The sequence below is a fragment of the Osmerus mordax genome, chromosome 9 (assembly GCF_038355195.1).
Source record: "Osmerus mordax isolate fOsmMor3 chromosome 9, fOsmMor3.pri, whole genome shotgun sequence".
Lineage (NCBI taxonomy): Eukaryota > Metazoa > Chordata > Actinopteri > Osmeriformes > Osmeridae > Osmerus > Osmerus mordax.
The window spans coordinates 6343088-6362317 of record NC_090058.1 but is presented as its reverse complement, the minus strand read 5'-3'; the positions used below and the strand labels follow the sequence as shown (position 1 = coordinate 6362317).

The following is a 19230-nucleotide window of genomic DNA, read 5'->3' as shown; positions in this document are numbered from 1 at the left end:
GTGAGTGGCGAACGAGCCTTGTCGTGACGGAGCGTGGCTACAGCTGTTACATACCCGTCACACTCAGTTCTTTGGAAAGTTGTGCTCTAGTCATTTATAAACATTGCTGATGCAGAGCTTCCTGCCAGTTAAACTGCCACTAGGTCCACTGCTCTCATCTACGGAGCTTAGCATTTCTGCTCAGACCTTGTATGGCCACTATAGAGGTGTGTGTGGGGGTGTGTGTCAATTATGAGTGTTATAGTATAGTATAGTATATAGTACATTTTATAGTTTGTAGTGTGGCGGTCTGGCTCAGAAGAGACCACCACTCTTTCCTGTGTCATGGTAGCTTGTGTGAGAACCTGCTGTGTGGGAGGGATGTGTTTGTGGTGGGGCTCATGATACTAAGTTCTAACTGCTGGGGGTGACAAACCTCCTTTACCATAAGGACAGTGTGTTGCTCATTGTCTTACAGAGCCATGCACTATATCTCACCCCCCCCCCTTTTCCAACTCTATCTCTTTCTTTACACCCCCCCTTTTTTTCTCCCACCGTCTCTTTTCTCTTGCAAGCCTGCAACCTCACTGCACGCTTCCTCCAGCAACACCGCCTCTTATTGGCTCAGGCCATTGCAGGTGAGCAGCAATACCCCCTCTTATTGGCTAAAGACCTTGCATCCAAGCAGTAACACTGACTGTGTACTATGGTATGTTGTGTGTAGATAAATACATACAATTCCCATCTCACACAGGCACGGGACACCTAAAGTCAGTGTGACCTGTCTGCTGTATGCAGTGGAGCTGTGGACCCCCTTGCTCTGGAACACCTCAAATCCTGTCTCAGGTACATTTACACAAATAACCGCACACACACACATTTGTTTTCTTCATGAAATATGTAGACTCTTGATTGACATCCGATCTTGACTTTTGAGGTCTTCAGAACAGATTCTTGGTCTGATTGGTCCAAATTTTGTTCTACAGGAAGACTGTTCACTGATCCACCTGAGCCTGGCAGGAAACGGACTGACAGACAGCAGTGTTGCCACTCTTGCCAGGTGTGTGTGTGTGTATATGTACGATGCGCATGCATGCATGAGTGTTTATGCATTGAAGAAGAATATAAATTAAATTAAAGTATAATACATTTTTATTTTATCCTTCCAACAAACAAACGTTGAGGTTAGGGCAAGTCAGTGGGTCTGAGGAGGAGAAACAAAGACAAAAAGGGCCGTCACTTCTCAGTCTGTTTTTGACATGGCTTCTTGTTTCATATTTGCATCGACACATTCATCTCCTCCTCTGTGGTTTAACAACTTCACAGGTTATTTCAAGCACCCTCGCCCATACTTAGTTCCTCACTTTGAGAATAGAGCCATCAGTGTTTCTTAGAACATACATTTGTGTTTCTTAGAACATACATTTGTGTTCTTTGAAATTAAAGCACAACATTGAAGAATATCAAAGTTCAGCAGATTGTATAAATATTTACTTCAGACGCCAAGTTCCATATAAAATAACAGACATAGAGCTATAAAAAAGAGAAAAACAAAAGAATACAACATACATAATACAGTGCATTAAAAAGTATGAAGACTTTTGTGCCAATGTCGTCTTAAGTTTGAAGTAAATCGATAGCAGCTCTTTAGAGGGTTGACCAGAACCTCTACTATACAGTTCTCAGACTTGTCCAGTCGACACATGAAACCATACATCAATTGTCTCAAGAATGCCTCACAGGTTGGTACGTGCTTAGACACAAACAACTGACTATCACTATGCCACCTAGGCACATTAAGCAGCAATCTAAAAGCATCATTGTAAGCTACTTTCAGTCTCTGTATACTCCTTTTCCTGTAAATAGACCACAAATGAGCAGTGTACAATGGTGTTATGTAGGTTCTAAACAGGGAACATTTAACTGAATCTGAGCACATAGAAAACTTCCTTATTAACATATTGGCCTGAGAATATATTTTACAGCGCTGTCGATATATATCGTTGTCATCTGTCCAATCATCAGAAATGACATGGCCCATGATATTTTATTTCCTCACAAACACAAGGGGACTGCCAGATAAATAAAAGGTAGGGAAGGTTAATTTCCTGTCCTGATTACTTCTGACTATCATTATGTGGCTTTTCTTTGCATTATATTTTATATCATGATCTATGCCATACTGAGAGCACACCCTCAGCATCTGTTGCAACCCAGCACTATATGGGCTGAGTAACACCAAATCATCTGCATACATCAGATGATTGACAAGATGATTGACAATAGATTCACCTACAATACACCTGTATTTGTCTTATTCAACTGGCTTGATAAGTCATCCATATACACATTAAACAAAAAGGGAGATAACATTCCTCCTTGTCGAACTCCGTTACCAACATAGAAAGGAGCTGAACATTGTCCCATTTAACATGAAAAGTTTGATTGGCATACCAGAACACCAAAATCCACACAAGAGGTTTAGGGACACCTCTCGCTAGCAGCTTCATAAACAGTTTTTCATGACAAATTCGATCGAAAGCTTTGGAAGCATCAATAAAGCATAAAAATACAGATGAATTAAGACTTGTGTATCTAGAGACAATCTCCTTCAGAGCATAGATACAGAGATCAGTACCATGTTATCTTTTAAAACCAAACTGATTGTCAGCAGTCAGAATATACATTTCCAATTTCATTAATAGAATTCTATCAACACTTTAGACAAGATACTGGCCAATGCAATGGGTCGATAGTTGTCTATGCTGTTCAGTTTACCAGCCTTTTCTTTAACAACAGGCACTAACAGCACTGACATAATAGAGTTCGGTAGAACACCATGAACCATAATTCCAGTAAGGCACATGGCTAGTAATGGACTGAGTCTATAACTGGCATTTTATAGATGCTCTGCAGAAATGCAATCCATACCACAAGCTTTGTTGTTGTCTAGCATGTGGATGGACTCATAAATATCTACCGATCTAACTATCATGTCTGCAGAGAGACCTTTATATTCATTATCAATTCTCACTGTGTTACTTTTAACACAATTAAATCGTGTACTGTAATGCTCAGGCCATAGATCAGCAATTAGATTAATACGACAGACTAGCTGAAGGAGAAGTGAATGGATTGGATAGATATGTTGTGATTAGGAACAAACAGGCCAGATTCACAGCTACTACTGAAATGGAATGGTGAAAGAACTGTCAGTTTGTCAACTGTAGCTGTGAAGTAACAACAGTGTACTGCTTGTGGAAGGACACGCATATTATACTCACAGCCCCAGGTCCTTTAGGCTCATCATGTTGTAAGACAATAAGGAAATAGTATAGCATGATCATGCTCCCTTAACTCAAAACCCCTTTCTCCCCAAAGAAACCTGGCCTCCTGTGACACATCCCTCAATGGCTTCTCCTTACCTTACACGGGGTACATGTACAACAGACGTGGTCGCGCCACCATCGGATGTACACTTGGCCGATGTTGGCTTGCAGCACATTCCTAAACACCTGTCATCACCTGGATGTGTAATCCCCATATGAGGAATCACTCTTCACATCAGAAGTAAACAACAGGTAAGCTATGTATGGCAAACCACTTTTGGGTTTCTGTTTCTTTCTGTTTCTTATTCATGTTTGTTCAGAGAAATAAATAACAAGAAAATACATAATATTTAACCTATTCTATCAAAAATTGAATAATTTATTAAACTGATTGGAGTGTGTGTGAATTCACATTTTTTCTTCTTTTGAAATCAAGGGCCCAGTTTACCTAGTTTTATATTTGTCCTGTATTAGTGTTTCACAAAGGCTACAGCAGTGCAAAGGAGTGACCAGAGAAGTCCTGATTGACAGTTCCTGGAAGACTAGCAAAAATTATGACATAGTATTATAAATAAATTAGTATTTAATGCGAATGACGTGACTAAAGGTTCACTACTTATGCAATACATTGTTTATTTTAAGATACTGAATATTAATACATTTCATTCAGTGTAAGCCGGCCAGTACAGAATGGCAAACAGAATACCTGAAGATTTTTTACAGTCCATATTAATGCATTTTATGCCTAATTCGGAGTCAAACATATTGTGCATAGAAATTGCATTGAAACATAATGCAGTAAGTAAGCAATCAGTAAAAATAGGCTACGCAATAGCGAGAACGTGGCGTGAGCATGCTGTTAACTTGGACGAGGATTCTTCCAAATGTGGATTCTGCCTGATCAGTTGCTGATCCCCCAATCGTGCTTCGGCCTGCAAAACACACAAAAAACATGTTGATAAGACTTTATGATATGGCAGGATAAGCAAGTTTTGGGAACCTGAGTTTGAAAGGATTCAAACTAAAATATCCTACCCCCTCCCTTAACCTTGTGCGGCCTTCGGGTCATTGTGACCCACCGTCGTGTAGACAAGAATTGAACCTGACTACTGCCGTTAGACAGACAGACAAGTAGCCAGTCCAATCATTGCATTCGGTCTGAATGCCGTCCAATAATTTGTTCAGGTCTGAACATAATGATTGGTTGTGTTTACTACAGTCCTGCGAGGCCCATAGTTATCGGATTTATTTCATATTTTATCTAATATTTTTCATAGTCTCGCATTATTCAGCTGTGCCCATGCTAACCCTGAGGACACTTACTTGCAGAGCTTGATATCGACGCACATCGTTCTCACATCTTCGTCATTGGAAAACAACTTCACCAAGATATCGGAGAATTTCTTACAAATACTGCGACACATTGATTTTCCAAATTTGATTTGGTCACAGCTTCTCAACAGCTTTTGTTTAATATTCTGCAATAAAAAAATCAGACCATCGTTCGAACAAATATACAAACATGTTCAACTGATGACATAAATACCCATAGAGGACAATATAGTTGGTTTATATAAACATAGCCAAAGTAATAAATAATACAGCAATTTCATTGATAGCTAGAAGTTGATGGTTTCATTCTCATCTAATTTCTACAGTTTATATGTGGTGCAGTATTTACATTACCTTTGAAGTATCAGAGCTATTCAAATGTTTCTTCACTGTATTCAGAATATACTTGCATAGCCCGCAAGTTCCAGGAATCATCTCCTTTTCTAGCTGGGAAATGAAGGGTACGAAACAGACAGACATGAGTTTAAAATCCATGCATCTACCTAAAGACCTAGAGGAGGTGCTGGTCCACAGACATCATTTTGACTTGAAGGTAACAAGCAGTGCAACCTTTTCTCAAGAGAGCCACCTCCACCTCTAGACATTACCGTGGTGTCTTCTCTGGCTTCTTCACCGGATTCCCACTCTTCTCGAAGGTAGTTCACCTCTCTGCCATGTACAGCCATGACTGTACAGGATAAGGGGAAAAGCAAAACAAGATCATGGGCAACCAAGTATAGACTATACATGGATGTATAAGGCTAAATGTGTTTGAAATACAGTTGAATTAAAATGTGTTCACCTGAGAAAGCCAAGATAAGGCAAATGAGAGAGAAAAGAGATTTCATCTTGATCTGCAGGAAGTTCTGACAAAGTTCTGACTGCAAAGGTGAGTGTTTATCTGATGATGGGACCCCTTAGTCTAAACCAGTTTTTATACCCCCTTCACAGACCCCACACATGACTAACAACAACACCTCCCACGTTGTCTAACACCTGTGAAGTGGGGAAATACCCACATTTATGAAGTGTCACTTTTATTATAAGACAAAATGGACAAAACCAATTTTGGTTTCTTATTCATGCTGCCTTAAGAAGTACAAATAGAGAAAAAACATATGTAGATATGTATATGTTTTGCCAATAATACCATATTTATGTCACATTAAACTGATTACTATAAATTAAGTAATAAATTCATGGTAGTCAATGGAGGGTAGAAAACTTTACTTTTATAAGCAAAATTCGGTAAAACTTTTACATTCAACATGGTATTGGATGGTTGCATAGGCATTCAATTCAAGCAGAAATATTGCAAATGTTTCAATCAAACAAAAAGGGAAGGGTCAATACATTTTATAAAGTGCTCAAGAAAAAATATAGTCCTGAATTAACAGACCAGAAACATTTGAAAAATCCATGAGGTTCAAGAGCTCTGCTGGGCCCTAGAGGAGGACCTTTGCATAACTTAATTTTGACACAGCAAGATTTGGCGGTGTCTTTGTGTAACAGAAATTGAATCAGCTTGTCCTTATTGATCAGTGTAAATCACAACTTCAAACATATATAATATATTTTATAATTATATAAAATATTAAGATTGATTCATGGACATTATGAAAAGATATCTGCTATTGAAATCAGTGTGAACAGATGCACTCAGTCTCTCTCTATCAGAACTCAAGTGGTCATATCGCCATAGCTGAATACACAGCTATATAGGACGAGTCTTCACAGACTGCGGGTCGGATGATTTGCATGCAATGCTGCGTTGAAGAAAATACAGGACAAAACCCGTTCCGTATTGGTTCAAAACGTAACGTGCTATTTTAATCTCAAATACGGGACGATTCCGTATTTTAAGGGACGGGTGGAAACCCTAGTCATCCCATCAACCCCATGGACTACTGTGGCTGGACGCCCCTCCATGAAGCTAGCAACCATGGACACCATGGTAATGCATACTCACAGCACTATAGTAATACACACACAAGCGCACACACATACAACCTATTTCTCTCTATATCACACCCCTTCTCCTTCCTTTCAGAAATAGTTGCAGTGCTGCTGGAGCGCGGGGCCAACATGAACCACCCCGGGGGTCCTCTGTGTGAGGGTGTGACCCCTCTCCACGATGCCCTCACCTGTGGCCACTTCCAGGTAGCCAGACTGCTGATTGAGAGAGGGGCCTCCGTCACCATATGCAACTCAAAGGTGAGTGTGTGTGTGGTTACTTGTCTACAATGAAGAATTGTCCTGGGGTTGAATGTGTGTGTGTATGTTTTCAGTGTGCGTCTGAGTATGTGTGTGTCTCGACCTCACCTTGTGTGTGTGTGTGTGCCCCATTCCCCAGAATGAGACCCCCCTGGACAGCCTGCGCCTGTGGCAGAGGATGTACAGTAGACACCTGGACCAGGAGGCCTCCCCGAGCTGGTCGCTGCTGTGATAACCATGCCCCGTCTCCAACTCCTGGACGTGTCCTCCAATCAGATCACGGGGGAGGGGCTTAAGAAGGCCGCTAGCGCCTTGGAAGGGCAGACTCAACCCGCGTTTCCGGTAAAGTTCATGTTTGGCTAACTTTGCTTGTTCATGTACCAAAAATGCAGTGTTTCCCATACATTTATTTATTTGTGGCGGCCTGCCACAATACAAAATTTACCACCACAAATGTGTATATATATAATTTTTTTCCCATGGCCAAAAAATGAAGTGTGAAATGTAAACACTACTGAATTTGTTCGTTTATGAATTCACCTCTTTAAAATGGAAAAAATATATTATTTCAATGTAAAAATAAAAAAAAGATCTGATCCATAATTTAAAGGTTCGGAAATACAGGTTGCTCAAATTCAAACAGTAAAATTCAGATCCCAAAAATGTTATAAATAAAAATTCAAGCTTCAGAAATTCAAATAGAAAAAAATTCAAGCTGCTTCAATTCAAATGTCAAAATTCAGTTCCAATTTATTTTTTTAGGATTTGGGCTGAGCCCCAACTTTTTACATCGTCTGTCTCCGCCCCTGCCTACCGCCACAAATATAATCACATTCTGTGGGAAACACTGAAATGTTTTCTTATCTTTCAATACTAGTAAAGGGTAAGAAATTAAAGACAATAACGCTAACAGTGTCACATGGGATCACCAGCTAAACTCAAAGAATCTCATCTCTTGTTGTGAATGTAATGCTAGCACGTCACCATCTTGTAGAGAGCAGGTCACTAGGTGACAACTCAAGACACTTACTTTGTAGAGACCTCATGTAACGGGTATGAACCTGTGAAACTCACTCCTCAGGTATGTAACAGGCAACCTGCATCAACGAATAGCAAGCTTTTCTTTCGCGTAGCTGGTAGTGGTCACGCTTGGCAAGTCGGAGGTCGTGCGTTCGAGCCCAGTGAGTGGCGAACGAGCCTTGTCGTGACGGAGCGTGGCTACAGCTGTTACATACCCGTCACACTCAGTTCTTTGGAAAGTTGTGCTCTAGTCATTTATAAACATTGCTGATGCAGAGCTTCCTGCCAGTTAAACTGCCACTAGGTCCACTGCTCTCATCTACGGAGCTTAGCATTTCTGCTCAGACCTTGTATGGCCACTATAGAGGTGTGTGTGGGGGTGTGTGTCAATTATGAGTGTTATAGTATAGTATAGTATATAGTACATTTTATAGTTTGTAGTGTGGCGGTCTGGCTCAGAAGAGACCACCACTCTTTCCTGTGTCATGGTAGCTTGTGTGAGAACCTGCTGTGTGGGAGGGATGTGTTTGTGGTGGGGCTCATGATACTAAGTTCTAACTGCTGGGGGTGACAAACCTCCTTTACCATAAGGACAGTGTGTTGCTCATTGTCTTACAGAGCCATGCACTATATCTCACCCCCCCCCCTTTTCCAACTCTATCTCTTTCTTTACACCCCCCCTTTTTTTCTCCCACCGTCTCTTTTCTCTTGCAAGCCTGCAACCTCACTGCACGCTTCCTCCAGCAACACCGCCTCTTATTGGCTCAGGCCATTGCAGGTGAGCAGCAATACCCCCTCTTATTGGCTAAAGACCTTGCATCCAAGCAGTAACACTGACTGTGTACTATGGTATGTTGTGTGTAGATAAATACATACAATTCCCATCTCACACAGGCACGGGACACCTAAAGTCAGTGTGACCTGTCTGCTGTATGCAGTGGAGCTGTGGACCCCCTTGCTCTGGAACACCTCAAATCCTGTCTCAGGTACATTTACACAAATAACCGCACACACACACATTTGTTTTCTTCATGAAATATGTAGACTCTTGATTGACATCCGATCTTGACTTTTGAGGTCTTCAGAACAGATTCTTGGTCTGATTGGTCCAAATTTTGTTCTACAGGAAGACTGTTCACTGATCCACCTGAGCCTGGCAGGAAACGGACTGACAGACAGCAGTGTTGCCACTCTTGCCAGGTGTGTGTGTGTGTATATGTACGATGCGCATGCATGCATGAGTGTTTATGCATTGAAGAAGAATATAAATTAAATTAAAGTATAATACATTTTTATTTTATCCTTCCAACAAACAAACGTTGAGGTTAGGGCAAGTCAGTGGGTCTGAGGAGGAGAAACAAAGACAAAAAGGGCCGTCACTTCTCAGTCTGTTTTTGACATGGCTTCTTGTTTCATATTTGCATCGACACATTCATCTCCTCCTCTGTGGTTTAACAACTTCACAGGTTATTTCAAGCACCCTCGCCCATACTTAGTTCCTCACTTTGAGAATAGAGCCATCAGTGTTTCTTAGAACATACATTTGTGTTTCTTAGAACATACATTTGTGTTCTTTGAAATTAAAGCACAACATTGAAGAATATCAAAGTTCAGCAGATTGTATAAATATTTACTTCAGACGCCAAGTTCCATATAAAATAACAGACATAGAGCTATAAAAAAGAGAAAAACAAAAGAATACAACATACATAATACAGTGCATTAAAAAGTATGAAGACTTTTGTGCCAATGTCGTCTTAAGTTTGAAGTAAATCGATAGCAGCTCTTTAGAGGGTTGACCAGAACCTCTACTATACAGTTCTCAGACTTGTCCAGTCGACACATGAAACCATACATCAATTGTCTCAAGAATGCCTCACAGGTTGGTACGTGCTTAGACACAAACAACTGACTATCACTATGCCACCTAGGCACATTAAGCAGCAATCTAAAAGCATCATTGTAAGCTACTTTCAGTCTCTGTATACTCCTTTTCCTGTAAATAGACCACAAATGAGCAGTGTACAATGGTGTTATGTAGGTTCTAAACAGGGAACATTTAACTGAATCTGAGCACATAGAAAACTTCCTTATTAACATATTGGCCTGAGAATATATTTTACAGCGCTGTCGATATATATCGTTGTCATCTGTCCAATCATCAGAAATGACATGGCCCATGATATTTTATTTCCTCACAAACACAAGGGGACTGCCAGATAAATAAAAGGTAGGGAAGGTTAATTTCCTGTCCTGATTACTTCTGACTATCATTATGTGGCTTTTCTTTGCATTATATTTTATATCATGATCTATGCCATACTGAGAGCACACCCTCAGCATCTGTTGCAACCCAGCACTATATGGGCTGAGTAACACCAAATCATCTGCATACATCAGATGATTGACAAGATGATTGACAATAGATTCACCTACAATACACCTGTATTTGTCTTATTCAACTGGCTTGATAAGTCATCCATATACACATTAAACAAAAAGGGAGATAACATTCCTCCTTGTCGAACTCCGTTACCAACATAGAAAGGAGCTGAACATTGTCCCATTTAACATGAAAAGTTTGATTGGCATACCAGAACACCAAAATCCACACAAGAGGTTTAGGGACACCTCTCGCTAGCAGCTTCATAAACAGTTTTTCATGACAAATTCGATCGAAAGCTTTGGAAGCATCAATAAAGCATAAAAATACAGATGAATTAAGACTTGTGTATCTAGAGACAATCTCCTTCAGAGCATAGATACAGAGATCAGTACCATGTTATCTTTTAAAACCAAACTGATTGTCAGCAGTCAGAATATACATTTCCAATTTCATTAATAGAATTCTATCAACACTTTAGACAAGATACTGGCCAATGCAATGGGTCGATAGTTGTCTATGCTGTTCAGTTTACCAGCCTTTTCTTTAACAACAGGCACTAACAGCACTGACATAATAGAGTTCGGTAGAACACCATGAACCATAATTCCAGTAAGGCACATGGCTAGTAATGGACTGAGTCTATAACTGGCATTTTATAGATGCTCTGCAGAAATGCAATCCATACCACAAGCTTTGTTGTTGTCTAGCATGTGGATGGACTCATAAATATCTACCGATCTAACTATCATGTCTGCAGAGAGACCTTTATATTCATTATCAATTCTCACTGTGTTACTTTTAACACAATTAAATCGTGTACTGTAATGCTCAGGCCATAGATCAGCAATTAGATTAATACGACAGACTAGCTGAAGGAGAAGTGAATGGATTGGATAGATATGTTGTGATTAGGAACAAACAGGCCAGATTCACAGCTACTACTGAAATGGAATGGTGAAAGAACTGTCAGTTTGTCAACTGTAGCTGTGAAGTAACAACAGTGTACTGCTTGTGGAAGGACACGCATATTATACTCACAGCCCCAGGTCCTTTAGGCTCATCATGTTGTAAGACAATAAGGAAATAGTATAGCATGATCATGCTCCCTTAACTCAAAACCCCTTTCTCCCCAAAGAAACCTGGCCTCCTGTGACACATCCCTCAATGGCTTCTCCTTACCTTACACGGGGTACATGTACAACAGACGTGGTCGCGCCACCATCGGATGTACACTTGGCCGATGTTGGCTTGCAGCACATTCCTAAACACCTGTCATCACCTGGATGTGTAATCCCCATATGAGGAATCACTCTTCACATCAGAAGTAAACAACAGGTAAGCTATGTATGGCAAACCACTTTTGGGTTTCTGTTTCTTTCTGTTTCTTATTCATGTTTGTTCAGAGAAATAAATAACAAGAAAATACATAATATTTAACCTATTCTATCAAAAATTGAATAATTTATTAAACTGATTGGAGTGTGTGTGAATTCACATTTTTTCTTCTTTTGAAATCAAGGGCCCAGTTTACCTAGTTTTATATTTGTCCTGTATTAGTGTTTCACAAAGGCTACAGCAGTGCAAAGGAGTGACCAGAGAAGTCCTGATTGACAGTTCCTGGAAGACTAGCAAAAATTATGACATAGTATTATAAATAAATTAGTATTTAATGCGAATGACGTGACTAAAGGTTCACTACTTATGCAATACATTGTTTATTTTAAGATACTGAATATTAATACATTTCATTCAGTGTAAGCCGGCCAGTACAGAATGGCAAACAGAATACCTGAAGATTTTTTACAGTCCATATTAATGCATTTTATGCCTAATTCGGAGTCAAACATATTGTGCATAGAAATTGCATTGAAACATAATGCAGTAAGTAAGCAATCAGTAAAAATAGGCTACGCAATAGCGAGAACGTGGCGTGAGCATGCTGTTAACTTGGACGAGGATTCTTCCAAATGTGGATTCTGCCTGATCAGTTGCTGATCCCCCAATCGTGCTTCGGCCTGCAAAACACACAAAAAACATGTTGATAAGACTTTATGATATGGCAGGATAAGCAAGTTTTGGGAACCTGAGTTTGAAAGGATTCAAACTAAAATATCCTACCCCCTCCCTTAACCTTGTGCGGCCTTCGGGTCATTGTGACCCACCGTCGTGTAGACAAGAATTGAACCTGACTACTGCCGTTAGACAGACAGACAAGTAGCCAGTCCAATCATTGCATTCGGTCTGAATGCCGTCCAATAATTTGTGCAAGTCTGACCTTAATGATTGGTTGTGTTTACTACAGTCCTGCGAGGCCCACAAGTATCGGATTTATTTCATATTTTATCTCATATTTTTCATAGTCATATTCAGCTGTGCCCATGTTAACCCTGAGGACACTTACTTGCAGAGCTTGATCTTGACGCACATCTTCGTCACATCTTCGTTATTGGAAAACAACTTCACCAAGATATCTGAGTATTTCTTACAAATACTGCGACAAATTGATTTTCCCTTTTTTATTTGGTCACAGCTTCTCAACAGCTTTTCTTTAATAGTCTGCAGTAAAAAAAATCAGACCATCGTTCGACCAAATGTACAAAAATGGAAGCTAAACTAATGACATACCAATAGAGAACAATATAGTTGGTTTAAAAAAACATAGCCAAAGCAATAAATAATACAGAAATTTCATTGATAGCTAGAAGTTGACAGTGCTATGTGGTGCAGTATTTACATACCTCTGAAGTATCAGAGCTATTCAAACGTTTCTTCACTGAATTCAGAATCTTCTTGCATAGCCCGCAAGTTCCAGGAATCATCTCCTTTTCTAGCTGGGAAATGAAAGGTACGAAACAGAGAGACATGAGTTTAAAATCCATGCATCTACCTAAAGACCTAGAGGAGGTGCTGGTCCACAGACATAATTTTGACTTGAAGGTAACAAGCGATGCAACCTTCTCTCAAGAGAGCCACCTCCACCTCTAGACATTACCGTGGTGTCTTCTCTGGCTTCTTCACCAGATTCCCACTCTTCTCGAAGGTAATTCACCTCTCTGCCATGTACAGCCATGACTGTACAGGATAAGGGGAAAAGCAAAACAAGATCATGGGCAACCAAGTATAGACTATACATGGATGTATAAGGCTAAATGTGTTTGAAATACAGTTGAAGTCAAATGTGTTCACCTGAGAAAGCCAAGATAAGGCAAATGAGAGAGAGAAGAGATTTCATCTTGATCTGCAGGAAGTTCTGACAAAGTGCTAGGGTGGGTGTTTGTCTGATGAGTCCAGTTTTTATACCCCCTTTTTTTTTACCCCACACATGACTAACAACACCTCCCATGTTGTTTAACACCTGTTAAGTGGGGAAATACCCACATTTATGAAGTGTCACTTTTATTATCAGACAAAATAGACAAAACCAATTTTGGTTTCTTATTCATGCTGCCTTAAGAAGTACAAATAGAGAAAAAACATATGTACATATGTATATGTTTAGCCAATAATATCATATTTATGTCATATTAAACTGATTACTATAAAGCGAGTAGTAAATTCATGTTAGTGAAAGGTAGTCAATGGAGGGTCAAACATTTTTATTTGCAAAATCCGGTAAAACTTTTACATTCAAAATGGTATTGGATGGTTGCATAGGCATTCAATTCAAGCAGAAATATTGCAAATTTTTCAAACAAAAAGGAAAGGGTCAATACATTTTATGAAGTGCTCAAGCAAAAATATAGCCCTTAATTAACAGACCAGAAACGGTTGAAATATCCATAAGGTTCAAGAGCTCTGCTGGGCCCTAGGAGGAGGACCTTTGCATAACTTAATTTTGACACAGCAAGAATTTGCGGTGTCTTTGTGTAGCAGAAATTGAATCAGCTTGTTCTTGTACTTATTGATGAGTGTCCTGCATATTCTTTTAAAAATGTCTTTCTTTTTAGCGCAGTACTGATCCAGTTTCTCTCCAATGTTGGCCTTCACAAACACAAATACATCAAGTGTCAATCAAATCGTCAAACTCACATTTGGCAGGTATTGACTGTGATATTAGTACATTTCAAAGGAATAAAATGTCATGTTCCGATATTACTCAGAACTATGTATTCTTTATATAACATTTTAGGAATGCAGTGTTTCTGGTATGCTTAAAACTCATCTACTGTAAATAGTGTAAATGTGTAAGTGCTCATAAGACTCTTATTAATGTTTTTAATTGCATGCCACTTCTCATACTTGTCACATTTTAACCTTTATAATCACTAAAAACCACCACACATAGACATACAGTTGGACAAATAGAAAGGCAATTGGTACAAGGTAGTGATAACCTCTATAGTGACCTACTGTTGCATACTTTGACTGTACAAGAGGGAAGGGTGGAATTTGGTCTGTATTTACCCCGGATAGTGACTTCCCCAGCAGTTTCTTAACACTGTTGATAATTTTCTTACAGACAAAACATACACCTGGAATTTCAGCTCGGTTCTGAGTTTAGAAAAAAAGAGAAAAGGCTTTTAAATATTTTTTTTACCATAAACCCATTTGGCCTACAACTAATGAGCTTGATATATCTTATAAACAAAATTTCAGCCATATGATGACTCATTCCAGTCTCACCTGTTTTTCAAGGCGGTCACCTCTGTCTGTGAGGTATTCTTCCATAACAGACAGAGCGCCGTTTTCATGCCCTGGTAGATGCTCCTCATCCTGAGACTCCAGAGATCGAGTTACAGCTGTCACAGGAGAATCAGGTAATTTCTAATTACTATGGGAACCAAAAATAACAGTATATCTGTTATGGAACTTTTTAAGTTCCATATGTACATTTAGAAGAGTGTATTCAACAATTTGAATAACTTATCCAAAAGAAAGACTCACTCATGTATTTCCTGTCAGAATACACATGATTTGTGTTGAAGGAGAGAAGGAAAGAGAGAGAGAGGGAATGAGAGTGCTGAGAGTGAGTCACCTGCACAGAGAAGCAGTAGCAGCCCAATACTGGTGAATGGAGTCACAGTCTTCATCCTTTCCTCAACCGAGAGCTGACCATCCAACAGTGAGGTCCTGTCAGACATTGGGAGTAGCCTTTATACTGCTTTTAGTGTTAAACGTTAATGCTGAGTTGCTATTTGTTAAACGTGTTACTTCTCCAGCCACAGAGTGCTGACAGTGACATTGTTTACCCAAAAGAACTATGTGAAACGCTGTGAACATGGGGAGCCCACCAAAGGGGAACCTCTCCAAAGGGGAACCTTGTGTCTAAGAAGTTGCAACACATTAATGCAACCTGGTGCAAAATATTTTTTCAGAAGGGGTCCGTAGACCTCACAAGAAACTTAGTGCAGAGTGATACACTGACAATGGCTCACATGATGGTGTGGTACATATCAAAACAACCAATCATTAGCATGCTACATTTCAGCAACAGAATACCAGCACCAACCTGACCTTTGACCTGACAGTTGTGAAGTCATGTTACAGTCTCTCTTCAAACATGGAAAGCACAGGGCTAAAAGAGTATAGTCACATAGAAAATGCATAAAACATCAACCATTCCATAGTTGGATATTACAAGACAAGCCCCTCTTTTGAATTTGAACTCATTTGAGCAGCCAAGGATGTGTTGTATCTGTCAACCCAGCAGCAGTGTTGCAGCGCCAGCTTGTGGGCTATATGAGTAAGCACATAGTACTTTCATTATAACTACTATGTTGTATTATTATTACACATCTTATACACCCTTTTGTGATAATGTCAGGTGGCTGAGCGGTTAGGGAATCGGGCTAGTAATCAGAAGGTTGCTGGTTCGATTCCCAGCCGTGCAAAATAACGTTGTGTCCTTGGGCAAGGCACTTCACCCTACTTGCCTAGGGGGAATGTCCCTGTACTTACTGTAAGTCGTGTCATGTAAATCATGTTCTGTGCAATTTAAAAACATGTAATCCAGAATAATGCAACAGATAAGATGACAAATGATCAATACTAAAAATTCTGCACAGCCATTGAAAGGGTTAGTTTTGTGTGAACCTGTATTTTGTAAACACAGGGAAATCAAAAGACACACGCACAAACTGGTCATGTCAAAGAGGAAGGTAACATGTCAGCTTGTCAAGACCCGGTGTTCTTCTCCAGCAATGAAAAAGTTTGTTCTGATATCTGGGCTTGTTAATGTCTGTCAAGAAGACAAGCCGAGTCCTCCATGCCCTTAGGGCTAAAAATAGTGTAGTTGTGAAGACACTACAGATCAGGGGGATAACTGACAGTGGCTTATGGAGGAGGCCTGGGGAATCCACAGGATCAGTCGTAACCATGAAGAAGCATCTATGCATGTCCAGCATGGGATTTACCTAATTAAATACTTCAGATTTGTTATTATTACAGTTAGCACCAACTTTTAGAAGCCATTTCATTCAATTGAAAATATAAACACGTAAAGTTGTTTTCATAATCAAAATCAAATCAAATCAAATGTATTTGTATAGCCCTTTTTACATGCAAGCATGTCACAGAGGGCTTCACATATGCCCATAGAACTGCCCCTCAACCAACCTAAACCCTCAAGGAATAATCTTTGACAGTTTTGACCATTTGGACAGAGCCTATAAAATATACTTGCTGAACTAAAGTAATTGGGTGACTAGACTGAGATTTGACTGAATCATCAATCAAAACACACTGTCTGCTCTATCTCTTTAGTTTTTCTGTCAATGGCTTCCTTTTCCATCTTTGTCTTCCCACCTGAATGGATCCAACTGTCAAACTGTCAAGGTTGATCATCTATCAAATCTGTTAAAGGGGCACTGTTTTTTTCAGTAAATACTTCTCCTGCCCCTGTCCTTCCAATACACAGCCAGTGAACAGCCAATGTGCTAAATGTAACCCTTGTGATGGATGCTGATGAACCCAGAGGGGTGCTAGTCTGGGCTCCTGCCGTAGCCCTGCAGCAGATGGGAGAGACGGAGAGAGGGAGAGGGGGGGAAGTGATGGAGAAAGAGAGTGAAACACAAAGACAGGGAGAGAGAAAAAGAAAGCAAGAGGGGAAAGGGAAGGCAGACAGTGAAATAGACAGAGAACAGTAGGGGAGTTAAAGACACAGAATGTGTCTTTTTTTCTTTATTTAACCAGAAAAATGACTCACTGAAATAAAATACAAAATTATTTTACAGGAGTATCCTGGCCTAGACAGGCATCAACAAACAAACAGAAATAAACACAATATAGGGAAATCAAAACAGAGCATCCATCATCCAGTGCCAATAATACAACAAATACATCTGCAATTGAAAGAGATTCACAATTTACACCTCAAAAACCCAGTGTTTCAAGCTCCTGCATCTTTAGGTCAGATTGAACATCATCCCATGCAGAGGAAGTAGCAATCCCAAAAGCCTTTGTTCCCATCTCTGTCCACAGTGGGAACTGCCAACAAATAGATGTCCTGTGATCGTAAGCAGTACCTTTTTAAACTTTTTTTGTGGATTAGTCACAAAGGTAGGAAAGGTAACACATTGAAAGAACAAGTTTCTTTCTAGGTTCAAATGAAAAACAAGACTTATTTATAAAAACCAGACTCCCTGCCAGGCAGTCAGACCCTCCATCAGCTTCCTCACCCAGTGAACAGCAGCCTAATGGGCTGGCTCTCAACCCTGCTAGGGCTACAGGGAAACCATTCTCTCCTGGTCTCCCTTCTCTGTTTTATTAGTGAAATGGCCCTGCTCTCAAGTAGTATACGTCTAATGTGTATGCCCTGTAACTCATAAGAATTATATTTTACACACTGAGCTTAGTCTGAGAAAAAGAAGCGTGTCATCAGACCAGCATGGGCTCCTTAGGTACTAGATTCCGAGAATCTACATGTCGGCCAACCCAGGGTCCTCACATAAATAACCAATTTGTCCAAAGTGGACTTTTCAAATCCCTAGTGGATGTCACTTGTGATAGTGATTGGACAGAATTTGAGTGGCTTCTTGAACTGAGCTTTGACTGCGAATAGGCAGATGAAAGCAAGAGTCTATCTGGACATACAAAAGGCTTTATTCTATAAATATTTATTTCCTATCTTTGTATTCTATGTATTATTAAGTTAACATAAACAGTACTAGTTCTAGCTCAGCATTAACACAACTATTTCAGGTGTCAGAGCTGGGTCATAAACTCAATGAGAACCCAGAGAAATGCTTTGTTTATGCCGGAGTCCAATGTTTCTTGTCAACTGTTTTTATTCCTGATCAATACACAGTACTCCTGCCTCATATCCTTGCATAGGAAAAACAGCCTAGCTGTTTTCATGGGGATTTCAAAACTATAGCTTACCAAATGTATTTTACAACTTCTTTTGATGAACTATGGTGGCCATTCATATCAAGCCAGACAAGGATATTCATCTCCCCTATTATCACAGAGCTCTTGAATAATATCCCATAAAATACGGAGGACCATCACTTCGGAATAGCAGTCCATTCAACAAAACCGGTCCATCACTATCAGTGTTTCTTTTTTATATCATCATGTTAAGGAAATAAATATCCATAGTATTAGATTAAATGGAAAATCCTAGAGGGGAGGTTTAGTATAAACTGTTGGGATTTCTTACCTCTCATGCCCAATCCCTGCTACTATCCTTTCTCCAAAGATTTCTTGTGACTGTAGGTTATCTAACTGGGATGTAATCCTAGTGAGAGATGAGTAAGAAATTAGAAAGAGAGGATTAGGAGAGGATGGGAGGATGAAGAGAGAAGTTGACTTCATGTTTGGAGGTTTTAGAAACGTATACAAACTATACAAATAAGTCTAGAATCTAATTCTATGTATGTATTTTGATAATAAATATATTTAATCCAGTGCATACAGTATGTACACGTCTCAGGGCAGTGTAATGTTTGGAAAAAAGATCAACTGACATACCTTTGCTGTTTTGTTTAAAAGAATGATCAACAGCTAAAAACAGCAGTGAGCGGGAAACTT

At 39.7% G+C, this 19230-nt stretch overlaps 3 protein-coding genes across 3 annotated transcripts; all 3 read right to left on the bottom strand.

Annotated features, from left to right (window-relative positions):
* Positions 1–4022: 4022 nt before the first annotated feature.
* Positions 4023–5502, bottom strand: LOC136949075 (antimicrobial peptide NK-lysin-like). Its single transcript, XM_067243279.1, has 5 exons — positions 5443–5502; positions 5249–5328; positions 4995–5087; positions 4632–4786; positions 4023–4240 (listed from the first exon to the last, which is right to left on the bottom strand). The coding sequence occupies exons 1-5, from the start codon at positions 5486–5488 to the stop codon at positions 4210–4212; spliced, it is 405 nt and encodes a 134-aa protein (XP_067099380.1). The 5' UTR covers positions 5489–5502; the 3' UTR covers positions 4023–4209.
* A 6459-nt stretch (positions 5503–11961) lies between these two features.
* On the bottom strand, positions 11962–13330 carry LOC136949073 (antimicrobial peptide NK-lysin-like). Its single transcript, XM_067243277.1, has 4 exons — positions 13253–13330; positions 12999–13091; positions 12662–12816; positions 11962–12275 (listed from the first exon to the last, which is right to left on the bottom strand). The coding sequence occupies exons 1-4, from the start codon at positions 13328–13330 to the stop codon at positions 12245–12247; spliced, it is 357 nt and encodes a 118-aa protein (XP_067099378.1). The 3' UTR covers positions 11962–12244.
* Positions 13331–13903: 573 nt separating this feature from the next.
* Positions 13904–15325, bottom strand: LOC136949533 (non-pathogenic pore-forming peptide amoebapore A). Its single transcript, XM_067243847.1, has 4 exons — positions 15236–15325; positions 14884–14999; positions 14665–14751; positions 13904–14241 (listed from the first exon to the last, which is right to left on the bottom strand). The coding sequence occupies exons 1-4, from the start codon at positions 15288–15290 to the stop codon at positions 14047–14049; spliced, it is 453 nt and encodes a 150-aa protein (XP_067099948.1). The 5' UTR covers positions 15291–15325; the 3' UTR covers positions 13904–14046.
* Positions 15326–19230: the final 3905 nt, after the last annotated feature.